At 58.9% G+C, this 14,469-nt stretch overlaps 2 protein-coding genes across 9 annotated transcripts in view; one reads left to right on the forward strand and one right to left on the reverse strand.

Annotated features, from left to right (window-relative positions):
• The window catches only part of LOC106509613 (translation initiation factor IF-2-like), a 28,042-nt gene extending 13,619 nt beyond the window's left edge, over nucleotides 1-14,423 (forward strand). For 7 of the 8 annotated variants that reach the window (XM_021085981.1, XM_021085977.1, XM_021085980.1 and 4 more), the window contains one exon: nucleotides 1,466-6,282. In XM_021085981.1, coding sequence (XP_020941640.1) covers nucleotides 4,147-5,112 — 966 coding nt within the window. In that variant the 5' untranslated portion in view covers nucleotides 1,466-4,146 and the 3' untranslated portion in view covers nucleotides 5,113-6,282. Of the gene's footprint in view, nucleotides 1-1,465; nucleotides 6,283-13,433 lie in introns of those variants that run through there. The other variant, XR_002342195.1, reaches the window with a different exon arrangement.
• MAD1L1 (MAD1 mitotic arrest deficient like 1) overlaps nucleotides 1-14,469 on the reverse strand; it is a 323,281-nt gene that overhangs the window by 108,470 nt on the left and 200,342 nt on the right. The window contains exon 14 of the mRNA XM_021085975.1: nucleotides 7,731-7,819. Coding sequence (XP_020941634.1) covers nucleotides 7,731-7,819 — 89 coding nt within the window. The remainder of the gene's footprint in view (nucleotides 1-7,730; nucleotides 7,820-14,469) is intronic.

The following is a 14,469-nucleotide window of genomic DNA, read 5'->3' on the forward strand; positions in this document are numbered from 1 at the left end:
ACCGAGAAAAGAGAAGTGACAACATCCAAAACCCGTGAGAAGCTGGGAGGCAGATGAGTGCGTGGTAAATGACACAGAAGAGCTAAGTCCCAGCCCCGCAGAGGAGAAGCCAAGCAGCTTCCACACCCGAAGTCGGAGCAGCGCCCCGAGAGGCGCCCGTGGAGCGGCGGGAGCAGGGCTCCGCCTGGAAGTCGGCGCGGAAGTCTTTGTGGTTCTTTTCGTCTTCGACCTTTCCAGGGTGACAATTACGGGAACTTCAGACACGTCCGAGGAGGCCCGTGGCCTCTCCCTCAAGGGACACACCACAGGTCACGTGGCGCCCGCCCCACCTGATGCTGTAACCCACCGCGATCGGAGGAGGGCCCCGGCGCCGGGGGGCTTGCTCAAGCCACCACTTTGAGGACACCCCTCCCCTGAACCCGGCAACCTCCTCTGTTTGCTCTAAGAGACTGCACACAGCTCATGTTCCTCAGTCCTTTATTTTTTTTTTAGGGCCGCACCTGTAGCACATGGAGGGTCCCAGGCTAGAGGTCGAATCGGAGCTGCAGCTGCCGGCTACACCACAGGCACAGCAACGCGGGATCCGAGCTGCATCTGTGACCTACACCACCGCGCACAGCAACGCCGGATCCTTGACCCCCTGAGCCGGACCAGAGACCAGCACCCGCGTCCTCATGGATGCTAGCTGGGCTCCCAACCCGCTGAGCTACAGTGGGAACTCCCTGATAGTCATTCTTCCCTCAATGCTCGGAATTCTCCAGGGTTACCACACGGGCCTGCTGACATCCTTTCGGGGAAGCACTTTAATCATGAACTCATGTTTTCAAAAATGTTCGTATGACGATTCAGATGCTTCCTGGTGCGTTCTGGTGGTCTTTGGGTTTTGAGGAATTGGCGCACTGTTCCTAAGTTAATGAATCTGGAGCATGGAGCTGTCTGTAAGACTCCCGTACTCCCTTTTTTTTGTTTTTTTTTTAGGGCCTTACCAGCAGCATATGGAGGTTCCCAGGCTAGGGGTCTAATCAGAGCTGTAGCCGCCGGCCTATGCCAGAGCCACAGCGACACAGGATCCGAGCCGCGTCTGCGACCTACACCACAGCTCACGGCAACGCCGGATCCTTCACCCACGGAGCGAGGCGAGGGATCGAACCCGCAACCTCATGGTTCCCAGTCGGATTCGCTTCTGAGGCGCCAGGACGGGAACTCCAAGACCCCACCCTGCTGGGGCTTTGGGATCTCGGGGGGCCACAGGGCTGTCCCCCAGTTCATTCCTGACACTGCTGATCTCTACTTTCCCTTTTATATTTGTTGGTTTTGCTAGTTTATTAATTTTATTAGATTTTTTTCCCAAAGGACGAGCTTTCTGTTTCAATAACTTTGTTTTTCTTTTAATTTCATTATCTTTTTGCTCTTTGTCATTTCCTTCATTCTGATGTTTTTTGGGCTGATGTTGCTCTTTTTCCAGGTGCTCGAGGCCGGAATATAAATGAGGGACCTGCTGGCTTTTCTCAAGTCAGAGTTGACTGCAGTTCCCCCTTGTGACTCAGCAGGTGAAGGGTCCCGCGTTGTCCCTGCCGGGGCGCGCGTTTGACCCCTGGCCCGGGGACTCCCGCACGGCGTGAGTGCGGCCAAGAGGAAGAAGAAACAAGCCAGCACTTGCTGCCGGGCGCGGACTCTCCCTGTCCCGCAGATTCCGGGAGCGGCTCTCTCGCCGTCACGCTCCCCCGGGCCCTCCTCCTTCGCCCGGGGGCCGCTGGTTTAAGGGCCCCTCGCTTCACTGCTGAGCGCCGAGACGTCGCCGTTGTTCCGCTTCCTGGTTTCCACTTTGAGCTCCTCGGGCCACAGAGCGGAGCCGCTAGGAACCCGCCGAGGGCTGTGCCGACCCAGGCCGAACGCTCGGGCCCGTGGCTGAGGTGGGTGGACGGAGGGGCCCGCTCCAGGCCTCTGCTGCCGCTCAGCCTCGCGTCCGCCCCCTGCGGGGCGCCGTGGAGCCCCGGCCAGACAGGCCAGGGCCCCCTTCTCCCGCCGGATCCGTCTTTTTTGGCCCTTGGGGTCTGGGGCTCTGTCGCTCGGCCCTACGCTCAGGACCCTTGTCTTCCGGGCAGACGGGTCCTCATGTAATGTCTGTGTCCACAAAACCTTCCCTAATGTTCTTCAATTCGTACAAGTCACACCTAGGCGTTCCCGTCGTGGCTCAGGGGCCACGAACCCGACTAGTATCCACGAGGACGCAGGTTCGATTCCTGGCCGCACTCAGCGGGTTAAGGATCCGACGTTGCCGTGAGCTGTGGTGTAGGCCGGCAGCTGTAGCTCTGATTTGACCCCAAAGACTGGGAACGTCCATATGCTTTTTAGGGTGTGGCCCTAAAAAGAAAGAAAAGAAAAAAAGAAAAAAAAGCTACACCTGCTTTGAGAAATTGTCCGCAGCTCTGACGCTGTGGTGAAGCGGGTCTCTCGTAGGCTCAGCGTGACCAGCCGTGTCTTCATCACTCTGACCGGGGCATCTTCGCTCGGAGCCGTCGGCCCGTCGACCTCCAAGGGACCAACCGGCTGCCGTGCCAGTGCTTCCACCTGCCGTTTCCTTCTCTGCTCCTCGCGGTCGCCTCCGTTTCTACCCCGGTTTCTCCTGCCAACGCGTCACGTGCCACGTGCCGGGGGGGCCCCTTCCTTCCGCAATGCTCCGCGTACAGGGCTCTGGGCCCCAAACCCTCCGGTGCTGTCGCCCCCCCTCAAACGCAGCCCCGCGGCCTGGGACGTCGCCGCAGGCGCTCCGCCTCGCGCACGGTTTCAGAAAAAGGCCGTCTGTCACACGTCCCCGTCTTTCCCCATCCCGTGTCCTCTCCCTCTGCAGAGCCCACGTTTTCCTGCCGCCTCGGCCCCCGACGCGGAAGGGTTTCTGAGACGTTGCTTGGGGGAGCCCCGTGGGTGATAAACTGTCTCCGCTTCCCTTTGTCTGAGCACGTCTTGTTTTCCTTTCATCCCTGAAGATGTGGCCACTGGCTGACCGTTCTTGTCGCTCAGAACCCGAACAAGGCTCTGCGCGTCACTGTGGCTTCGGCGGTTGCAGATAAAAAACTTGCTGATAAAAAACTTGCTGTCCCCCAGACGCGGTGTCCCTGTCGACAACGCAGTGTTTCTCTCTGGCTCCTTTCAAGATGCTTCCTTGGTGTCTCATTTTCAGACGATGAATGAGCATGGGCCGTGCTGTGGATTTCTTGGGTTTTATACGGCGAGGGCTTCGCTGAGCTTCTTAAGTCTTAGGCCCTTCACCACATTTGGAAAATGCTCACTGTCCTTGCCTGAGATGCTTCCCCGCCTCCACCCCTTCGCTCCCCGCCGGGCCCGCCTTCCAGCCCCGCGGTCCCGAGCCTGTCCTGGCTCGTCTTCAGCCTGCTCCTCGGCTGCTCTGCGAGGCGCTTTCTGTCGACCTGGCTTTGAGTTCACACTGGCTGTCTCGTCTGTCGTCCACGGCTGAGCCCAGCCAGGGAGCTTCTTATTCTGGTTATTGGATGTTCCAGGACCCTAATTTCTGTTTAGTTCTTCTTTCCTTTCTTTTTAAACAATTTCTATGTCTCTGTTGAGGGAACCATTTTGTCATTTGTTTAAAGAGAACATGTAACCGTCGACAGAGGCATTTTTCGGATGCTGCTTTAAAAGCCCCGCCGGGGGACGGCATCTGGTCACCGTGCGAGGTGCGGCTGCGCTGGCTCTGGGGATGAGGGGCTTGCTGTTACTGCATCCCGGACACCGAGCATCACGCTGAGAGACCCGCATCCCCCTCACCTGCCCCTGGCAGGTGGCCGCCCTGCTCAGGTGCGGTGCCTGGTCCAGGGGAGGTGGAAGCCCCGTGGACCCGATGCTGTAAAGTGGACCTTGCGGACGGGGGGGTGACACCAGGGCCACCCCGCTGCTGCAGGGCAGGCCCTGTGCTTTGTGTGTGCCTCTGGCCCGGGCCGGTGGGAGGGGTGACGAGCCGCCATCCTCTCCCCGATTCTGCCGCCGCCGCGTGGGGTGGGCTCGCGCTCCGCCTGCCCACTGACTCCTCTGAGGGGCGCCTGCTGCTCTGGCTCCTGCTCAGCCCTGCTCACACTCCCTGTGTGGCCTGCTCGGAGTGCTGGGGTCACCGCGCCCGGCTGGCCCAGTGACATGACAGGGCAGGGACGGGGTGTGGCTGTAGTGGGGAAGGGGCAGGAAGGAGCTCAAGTGGGGGTGCTGGGGTCAGAGGGCTTCCTCTCCGGCTGGGGGCAGGCTTGGGCGTGTGTGCATGTCGCTGGCTCAGATGAGGGGCAGCTGAGAAAGCGCAGGGCGCCTGCTGACAGTGTTTCCTCCAGGCAGCCCTGTCCCCCACCGTCCGTGTCCCCTGCCTGCCGTGTCGGGTTCAGGCTCTGGGCCATAAGGAGGACGACCTGGACGAGCGGGGCCGCTCCATTTGAGCAGAACCAGGAGTTAAAGATCCTTTTACAAAGCAGCACTGCCACAGCCCGCCTCTCATGTGTCTGTGCAGGACACCAGAGAGTCCGTCTGGTGAGGGAGCGAAGAGCAGGCCTCTGGGCACCAGGGAAGGGGCCTGCCCCGGCAAACGGGACGGCGGGACATGGCCAGTCCTTGCAGGTGGGAGTCTCCCCCGAAGACGTGACCCAGAAGCCAGCCCTGCGGGCCCCAGGGGAAGGGCCACAGTCACCCAGGAGAGGCCACAGTGGGAGGCCCAGGCAGAGGGCAGCTCCGAGGAGGAGCGGCTCAGGGAGTTCCCACCACGGCTCAGAGGAAGCGAATCTGACTAGTATCCATGAGGAGGCGGTTCGGCCCTGCCAGAGCGCATGTGACCCCCAGGACGCCGGCAGGAGACGGCTCTTCAGGCGTCAGGGAGAAGACACAGGCACACAGAGACCCAGGTCTGGGCGGCTCAGCTCCAGGAGGCGGCCCCTCCTCTGCCCACAGCAGGGCCCATGCAAGGTGTGGAGAGACGTGGTCCCCGCTCCACCTGCAGGGCCCAGGAGGGGGCCAGGAGGGGACCCAGTAGAGGGACCAGGAGGGGGGGACCCCGGAGGGGACCCAGTAGGGGGGCCAGAAGGGGGCCAGGAGGGGACCCTGTCATACCAGCAGCCAGGCTAGCAGAGGCCCCCGCTCAGGCGGTGGGGGTGGAGGAGTCCTGCCGACCACTGGCTTCTCCTCACTGAACTGCAAAGCCTCCCGGATCAAACCACACCTCCTCATGACCGCCACCCTCTGGACACTGCCCTTGGCCCAGAGGCACTGGGGTTTGAGGGCTGCAGCCCCTTTCAAAGGGCATCACCTGCTAAGGTCCAGAGGCCCAGCCCACGGAGGCGGCTTCTGCCTCACGGCCTGGGTCGTGGCTGGGGACTGCGTGGCCACGCCCCCGTCCGGCTGTGCCGCACCCCAGGGCTCCACCAGCTCCCCCCCCACCCCCCCGGGAAGCTCAGGGGCAGGGGTGGGTCTTCCCGATCCAGGGTGGCTGAAGCCTGAAAGCAGGAGTGTGCTTAGCGAGGCTCTGTTCCGTGAACACGTGCTAAAGAGAGAGTAAGAGAGCTCAGCGCCTGGCCGTCTGGGTGGGTCTAGGGCACGGCGGGGCCTGGGGCAGCAGGGGCTGGCACAGACCCGCGTGTCTCAAGGCCGACTGCGCTCGATCCCCCTGCTGATCCACAGGCGGCACTTGGGACTCGCAGGGCTGCTGTCTGACAGCAGAGAGGCAGGAACCCAGCTTTGTTCCACTTGAGAGGGCCCTTCGGCTGCTGCCACTTAAATCGCTACTGCAGTTTCCCTGTAGTTTTCTTCACTGAGACAGCCATGCTTTCTATATATAAAATTTGACACCAGCACATTCGTGGCATTACACGTATTTAATGTATTTGCAGCTCAGGGCAGGTTTATCTACGTGTGTGTCAGGGGCGCGGCCCTCTAGGGGGAGGCCCAGGTGCCTCCAGTGGGCAGGGCCGGCCGCGCTGGCGGTGGCTGCGGTCCCTGCCTTCCTCGGCGCCAGGCCCTCTGGAAAACGCTGCGGCCGGCTCAGGGTGTTTTAGCAAAGATCCGCAGGAAAAGCCTCCCCGCGCCGTGGGAGGGGGCGAAGGAGCAGAGTGCTACCCCGCAACTGGGTTTCACCCAGAGGGACACCTTCTCAAGTCTTTGACCCAAGAGGAAACGGAGACATGGGTGCCCGGCGGACCCGTGGGCCCATCCTGGGGTGCAGAGGGGGCCCCGGCACCGGGCCCAGCCCCTCCCCTCCCCCAGGGGCCGTGGGCGCAGCACGGGCCCCGCAGGCTCAGATCACCTGCTGGTCCGCACAGCCCCTCTGCCCACAGGCCAGACCCTCCCTCCCAGCGCTGTGCCTTCCCCACCGGCTGGCGAGGCAGGCAGCTCCGGTGCGGACGGGGGGATTCACCGACAAAGCCGAAGTTTTACACTGTAAAACGGACAAAACGATCAAACCCCACCCTGGTGCTGGCCAAGCCGTCAGCAGCCCTAGGACCTTTCTGGAAGGAGAGCCCTGCAACCCAAGGCCCCTGCCTCCTGCCACGTGTGCGACGCGGGACGGCGACACCCTGTCTCACCCCTCCTCCACCCACCAACTGTGGCTCCAAGGCCCCACAGGGTGCCCGAGACCCTTTGGGGTTGGTTCCGGTCACGCCAGCCAACTGGTCTGCCCGGTGCCCTGCGAAGCCCCGGCTGCTCGCGGGACCAGGCCACAGCCTCCCCAGGGCCCCGGCCTCACACACAGCGTCCGCTCCCTCCCACCACCGTTGGCGCCGCCTCAGCACTGGGAGCCCTCCCCCACTGACCGGGAGCGCCCCGCCACACGTCCCCCAGTCCGCTGTCACGGTCCCCACTAAACTGTAAAGTCCAGGAGGACCCGTGTTCGGCCCTGAACCCAAGCACAGCGCTCAGCCCTGAACAAGACGCCGTCTGCGCCTGTCCCCGGGGACAGCCGTGTGCAGGCAAGGTCCTCACGCGAGAAGTGCTCTGGGATCAGAGGAGCAGACCCGGCCCGACGCCCGCAGCACAGGCCACGTGGCCACACTGAGGAGGACATGGCCGGGACTTGGTGCGACTCCACAAGGACACCCAGCTGCGCCTGGGCCCCAGCCCCGTCTGACCACAGAAGCAGAGCCTGGGGTGGGGGGCCGGGTGCCAGGGCCCGGCCACAGCAGACGCTCAGAGCACAGTGGCACCCAGGGATGCTGGTGGCTCGCCCACCTGTGATGCACCTCAGTTACCCACACAAAGAGCAGGACAGCTCGCTGCGGAGCTGGAGCCGGGGGCCAGCCGGGCTTTCGGAGCTCTGCCTCCGCCCCCCCACCCCCCGGACTCGTTTGAGGGCCCAGCCCTTCCTGGGATGGGCCAGGCCAGGCCAGCGCAGGGCAGGGCAGGCCAGGGGCAGGGCTCTGGGAAGAAGCCTGGTCCAGCTGCTCCTCCCGGGGGAGACAGGTTGGGAGACACGCGGACACAGTTCAGGGAACTGGAGGCTGCTCTAAACGACACAGGGTGGCCTGTGGGTGGGGTCTGTCCCCTGGAACAGGGCTGCTCCTGCATCGCTCTCAACACGCCCTGCGGCCCCAGAGCAGCAAAGACAGGACCTGAGACAGCACGGGGCCCCAGACAGACAGGCGTTCTGTCTTCTGAGTGCTGGGGACAGCGGGAGGCTGAGAAGGGCTGCAGACCAAGGGCCAGGCGGGTGGGGGTGGGGAGAGAAGGCCGGGGTGGGCAGGTGCACATACCTGAGCGCGCTCACCTCCTCCCTGGAGAACAGGAAGCTCTGCTCGGCCGGGCCCGCCTGGGACTTGAGCATCTGCAGCTCCATCTCCAGCTACGAGGAAACACAGGGGTCAGGGCGGACCGAAGGCACATCCATTTCCTGGGGGCGGGGTGGGGGCGCTGGGGGCCGGGATCCCAGCCCCGTGGGGACACGGGCGAGGAGACACTTCCCCGGGAGCCATTGCCGGGCCTTGTGCGAACACATGTTCTCTGTTAGTTCTCGTCTCTAGAAAAGCATCGGCGAGGCAGTCCCGCGGGGGCGGCGAGGGGAAATACGAAAACAGGAGAACGAGGGGTGCAGCAGCTGGGGAAACTCCCGACTTGCCGAGGCGCTGACTGGCCTTGACAGTCTTGGTATTTTACCTGCTTTGCTCCTTGTAGTCTTTCTACAAGACAGGTGACGTGGCTGCCGGGAATGGGCCGTGGGACTAAGGGCCCAACACCTAGGCGTGGCCAAGGCTGGAGAGGAGCAGGGCGTGGGGCCCACCCACTGGACCCGGTGCAGGAGCAGGGACACGGGAAGGGGCCGGGCAGAGCGCTCGTGCAGAGCAGCGCCCGGTGCCCTGGCTCCGAAGGCCGCCAAGGAGAGATGGTGCTGGAAGGTCACACCCAGGCCCCGTCAGCTGCAGGCTCAGGGCCACGGTCCTCAGACCAGGTTCCGGCCCTTCTCCAGTCCACCCTCAGGGACCCCGGTGTGTGGGTCACTGCAAGGATGACAGGACTGTCCTTTCAGCTCTGCCACCCGCTTCCGTCCCCTCTTGGAGCGCCACCCGCCGCCTGCGCCCGAGGCCTTGTGCTCCTCCTGTTGCTCCCAGCAAAACGCTGGCACCGTCAGGCGCTGACGTCGCAGGGAGAGGTCCTATCCTCCCACCCAATTCTCCCCCCAGCCCGGGAGGGACAGGCGGTCTCAGGAAGAGCCCTCGCGGCCACCCCCGCCCACTGACGGCCACCTCCACGCCACCGCTGACTTCCTGTTCTGCGCCACCGCCATCACACGAGTCTGGGGACCACCCCCCCATGACTACAATAATTTTTTAAAGGCCCAAAGCCCTTTCTCACAGACCCCGGGCTGCGCAGAGGCCACGTGAGCCAGCGCATCACACCACTCAAGCTGTGGGACCCCAGGCCGGATCCGGATCCTGGGCCTCCACCCCCAGCCCCGCCCCCCAGAATTTACCCCTGGGTCTCTTCCTCCCGCTCATGGTGACAGCTTGGGTCTCCCAGCCTGGACAAGCCTGACCTGCCTGTGGCTTCACTGGAACTAACCTGGAGCCTTATTTACAGCTTGCCTTTTTTGGGTGAATAGATGTATTTTATCACGCCGAGAAATGAGCCACATATTAATATTTTATTAAGAGATAAACCAGGACTGGTTGCCGGACGGTGTCAAAGGCCTTTAAGCAAACGTGGGGAAGACGCCCTGGAAGGAGCTGTCCTGGAATCAGCCCAGCAGTCCTGCCCCGTCAAAGCCCGCGGGCACTGGGCGCTCTCGGGCACCTGATGGCCCCGCATCCTGAGACTCGCGCCCCTTCACGCCCTGGGGCAGGTGCGCACGGCCCACGGACCTCATGCCCAGCACCTCCCTGGGCAACCGGGAAACCCGCAGGATGCGGTTTCCACTGCTTTCCTTTTGCTGGTGGCAGACGGGGCAGGCGGGCGCTGGGGTGGCTGCTTTGTGACACACTTGTGGTAACTGGTCTGTCTGAAAGGCCTTCTCCGGGAGTCAGTACTGACAGGTCAGGTTTTCCTAGAAGAGCATTCGTCCTTTCCTGCCCGTTTTTATTTTCAACGGGAGGGGGAGGATTCCTCCCTCCCTCGTTGCAGAACTCACGGGCTCCAGCTCTGTCCGCTTGTTTCGCGCGCCCTCGTTCCGGCTGAGGCCAGGCAGGCACCCGGCGCAGTGAGCCCTTGCGTGTCCACTCAGGGGCCCCGCACGAGCACCCGTGCACCCGTCCAGGTCAGATCGGACCCTGGCCCCCAGGACACACGGAATGCCCCCCACCGGCCCCTGCGGTCGGTAACGCCGAGCTTCTTATTTGGGGTGGTAACACTCTTATTAAATTTTTACTAGGATTGTGAATAATGAATAAGTTTAACTGGTTTTATTTCAAAGCACAGGCATTTGGATTTATGTGTTATTTCCATCATTTTTCACTTTCTCATTAACTTCCGCTTTGATCTTTACAAAGCCCTGCTTTTTCCCTCACTGAGGTTTGCTTGGCTCTCCTTTTCCAGGTTCTCGAGCTGGGTGCCGACTCCACGCACAGCCCTTCTTTCTTGCTACACGACAGAAATAAGGAAGCCTGTGACCTGCCCTCTGATCACCGCTCCAGCCCTTCCACGGGCTCCGAGGGGAGCGTTTCCGTCCAGGCTGCTGTCTAGACTTTGCGTACTTTTGAATTGAATTTCTTCTTCGACCTAAGGATTAAGACAGAGGGTTCTTTCGGTTCTGTTTCTTTCTTTCTTACTTTTCTTAGTTTCCAGGTATTAGGAACTTTTTCTTCTCTTGGTTGTGTTTTTTTTTTTTTTTAATTTTTTAGGGCCACATCTGCAGCTTATCAAAATTCCCAGGCTGGGGGTGGAATTGGAGCGGCAGCTGCCAGTCTACACCACAGCCACAGCAACACAGGATCCGAGCCACGTGTGCAACCTACACCAGAGCTCACGGCAACGCTGGATCCTTAACTCACGGAGCGAGGCCGGGGATGGCACCCGAAACCTCATGGTTCACGGCCGGATTCGCTTCTGCCGCGCCACGACGGGAACTCCGGTTGTGTTAATATCAAATTTCATTGTGATCAGAGAAAGTCGTCTGTACTGGTTCTACCTTGTGAATGTCTAAAGGTTTTACCATCTAATGCATGATGCATTTTTGTTCATGTTTTTCCGTGAGCTGTGAACAAGTGTTCTTTGAGTTTCAGGGTTAAGGGTCAGTGTGGGTCTGTCTTCCTCTCAACATAAAACAGACCTTTCCGCTCTTCCAGCTACTTATTCTTTGCCCACGTGCTCTAGTGTGGATTGGGAAGTCGAATAAATTCTATCCCACCATGGAGAAGTCGAGTAAATGCCACTACGCCCGGGAGCGGCGGGCGGCCAAGTCTCCCGTGGCAGCTTTCCTCGTGCCGGCTTCCTGACACTGACGACAGGTGACGTTGGGCACAGAGGTTCCTCCACCTGTGTTACCGGAAAGGACCTCCCGCCGTTTTCTGCAGCGCTTCCTGGCTCGAATTCCAATTTACCTGGAACCAAGACGACCACCTCTGCCTCCCACTGGCACCAGCCTCCTCGTGCCTCTGCAACCCGTACTACCCGGCGGTTCGAGGCTTTGCTCGGTGACCCCGTCGGAAAGGCTTTTCCTTTGACTGGGCGAATCCAGCCCATTTATACTGCACCTGATACAGCATCCGTTTGGCTTTATTCGGATGTGCTGTACGCTGCTGTTTTCTGCTTTCACTTTGCAAACTCACTTGCCACCTTTCTGTGTGAGAGCTTCCTCACCACCAGAAAGGTTCATGGTTTTGTCCTGGCGGCTGCTCGCGGGACTCGGCTGTGTGGCGCCTACGCTCCCCTGTCTCCAACGGCCCCGCTAACTTACTGCGCCGAGCACCTCTTGCTCCCCTTCCGACGGCGAAGCCCACGCCTACCACCCGAGCTCATCGGGTCCTTCTTTCACGTTTATCCCCTCCTCTTTACCTGAGGAAATCCCACGCATCGATCAGCTTTATTTTAGCCTAAGTGCATCCCCTTTCACCTGTTCCCACAGCACCCCGTCCGCAGGCCTATTACTAACTTTTTCATTAAAGTACAGTTCACTTACAAGGTTGCTTCGATTTCTGCTGCACAGCAAAGTGACCCAGCCACACAAAGACACGCACACACTTTTTTTTTTTTTTTAATATTATCTTCCATCAGGTTCTAACCCAAGAGACTGGACACGGTTCCCTGGGCTGCGCGGCACGACCCCATCGCCCACCTGTTCTAAACGTTAGAGTCTACATCTGTCACCCTCCCTGTCCTTCCCCTTCTCCCCACCCCCCCCGGCAAACGCAAGTCTAACCTCACGTCTGTGATCTGCTTCCAATTTGGAGACTGATCATCTGTGCTATACTTCACACTCCATACATAAGCGGTACCATGTGGTGTTTCTCTGTCTGACTTCCTTCACTCAGTATGAGAACCTCTAGCTCCATCCATGCTCCTGCAAATGGCATTGTTTTGACCTTTTTCATGGCTGGGTAATATTCCATTGTGCATATGTACCACATGTTCTTAATCCATTTATCCATCCATTCATCATCACCCCACGGTCACTGGGGTTGTTTCCATGTCTTGACTATTGTGAATAGTGCTGCAATGAACACAGGGGTGCAGGCATCTTTTTGAATGAATGCTCTGTCAGGACATATGCCCAGAAGTGGGACTGCTGGCTCATGTGGTGGTTCCGTATTTAGTTTTCTGAGGAACCGCCACACTGTTGTTCTCCAGACTGGTTGTACTAATTTACATTCCCACCAGCAGTGCGGGAGGGTTCCCCTTTCTCCACACCCCCTCCAGCATTTGCTGTCTGTTGACCTTCGAATGATGGCCTCTGACTGGTGTGAGGCGGTACCTCCTTACAGTTTTGATTTGCACTCTAACAGCGAGTGGGGTTGAGCACTTTTTCATGCGCCTGCTGGCCATCTGTACGTCTTCCGTGGAGAAACGGCTCCTTAGATCTTCTGCCCATTCTTTGTTTGGGCTGTTTTTTCAACTGCTGAGTTAGTTGTATGAGTCGTTTGTACATTTCGGAGATTAAGCCTTTGTCGGTTGCATCATTTGCAAAGATTTTCTACAGTCCTGTGGGTTGTCTTTCTCTATTTTCAATGGTTTCCTTTGCTATGCAAAAACTTTCGAGTTTAATTGGGGCCACTGGTTTTGTCTTTATTGTCATTATTCTAGGAGCTGGATCAAATAAGACGTTGCTGTGGTTTATGTCAAAGAGCGTGTTCTTCCTATGTTTTCCTCTGGGAACGTTATAGCATCTGACCGTACATTCAGGTCTTTAATGCATCTGGAGTTTGCTTTTGTGTTTGGTGTTAGAGAGTGTTCTAGTTTCATTCGTTTGCGTGTAGTCACCCAGCTTTCCCAGCCCCACTCACTGAAGAGACTGACTCTCCCCCACGGCATGTTCTTGCCTCCTTTGTCGCAGATTCGTTGACCACAGGTGCGTGGGTTTATTTCTGGGCTTTCTATCCTGTTCCACGGATCCATCTATCCGTTTCTGCACTGGTACCATACTGTTCTGATGACAATAGCTTTAGCGTATAGTCTGAAGGCAGGGATTCCATTTTTTTCTTTTCGGCATTGCCTTGGCTATGTGGGGTCTTCTGTGTTTCCATGCAAATTTTAAGACATTCTGTTCTGGTTCCGTGAAAGACATCGCTGGTCACCTGACAGGGACTGCGCTGACCGTCGCCTCGGTGGTTAGCGTTTTGACAATACCGACTTTTCAATCCAAGAGCAGGGCCCACCTTTCCATCTGTTTGTGTCGCCTTTGACTTCTTTCATCAGTGGCTTACAGTTTTTAGAGTATAAGTCTTTTGCCTCTTTAGGTAGGTTTATTCCTAGGTATTGTATTCTTTCGGATGTGACTGATCTCACCTTTAAATGGTGTGTTTAATTTTCAGCTCCTGACAATGAGAAAACCGGCGTTCTGACCTGCTCCACCATCTCCCTTCCCAAGAAGGGCAGAGCCCACGTCACCTCCACACACCGGGATGCAGAGCACGCACGCTGCACACTGGGAGCTCTTCCAACGAGGCGGACTAAACCCGCTGCAGGCCCTGCTGACCTGTCTCCCCGCCCCCGCCCCCACCCCCACGGCTCCTCCCTCCTCTGGTCGCCCCTCCGCTCTCTGGGGGCTGGCACTCTGTGCCAGCTTCAAGTGTTCTACCCGAGGCGTAAGTCTTATTTCCTGGCGAAATGTTCAAATAAAATTGTCATCTGCTCAATGGCATTGTTTTTTTCCTGAAATTTATCCTGTTACTTGTTTTTCTACAAAATTTTTGCTTTTACAAAATGGTGTGATGCTCCCGTTTTACTCATCATTGACACTGAGATTTCGTCCATCCAGCTTTGTACGAAGGCCTGTGCTGAGGGAAGCATGGGGCTCTGAACTGACTTTAAACCCGTCAGAGGGTTCGGAGTGAGTTCACTCGCCTTCACCGCTTCCCTCTGGCCAGAGCGAGGACGCCACGCGCTTTCCGAGAGCAAACTCTCCCTTCCTCTCATCCGTGAGGCAGGAAGACCTACGTGTGCGAGTCGACACGGCTGCAGTGCGGGGCTGGGCTGCCTCCCCGAGCACCCTCGCCAGGGACAGGTGCTCCGAGAGATGCCCCGCCAGCTCCTTCCCAGGACACCTCTGCTTAGTCCGTGCTGAGGACACCCTCCTCTTTGAAGGCTTCGGTTTTAGCTGCATGTGTTCCTGTTCTGCCCAAATTGAAGCTTGTCTTTTGGTTTTCAGTCTTCTTGGGATGGTTGCTGGGAGGGCAGGGAGTACCACCGTGTTTAAAGCAAAATCAGGCCCTTCCACCCTAACCCGTGACTAACGAGTCGTCAACCTCATCACCCCTGGAACCTCCTGCCCCACCTGCACCCGGCACCCCCACCTCTGCCAGGTTGCAGTCCCCACCCCTCAGTCCCCAGCCTCCCCTGTCCTGCTCT

This window comes from Sus scrofa, chromosome 3 (genome assembly GCF_000003025.6).
Source record: "Sus scrofa isolate TJ Tabasco breed Duroc chromosome 3, Sscrofa11.1, whole genome shotgun sequence".
Taxonomy (NCBI): domain Eukaryota; kingdom Metazoa; phylum Chordata; class Mammalia; order Artiodactyla; family Suidae; genus Sus; species Sus scrofa.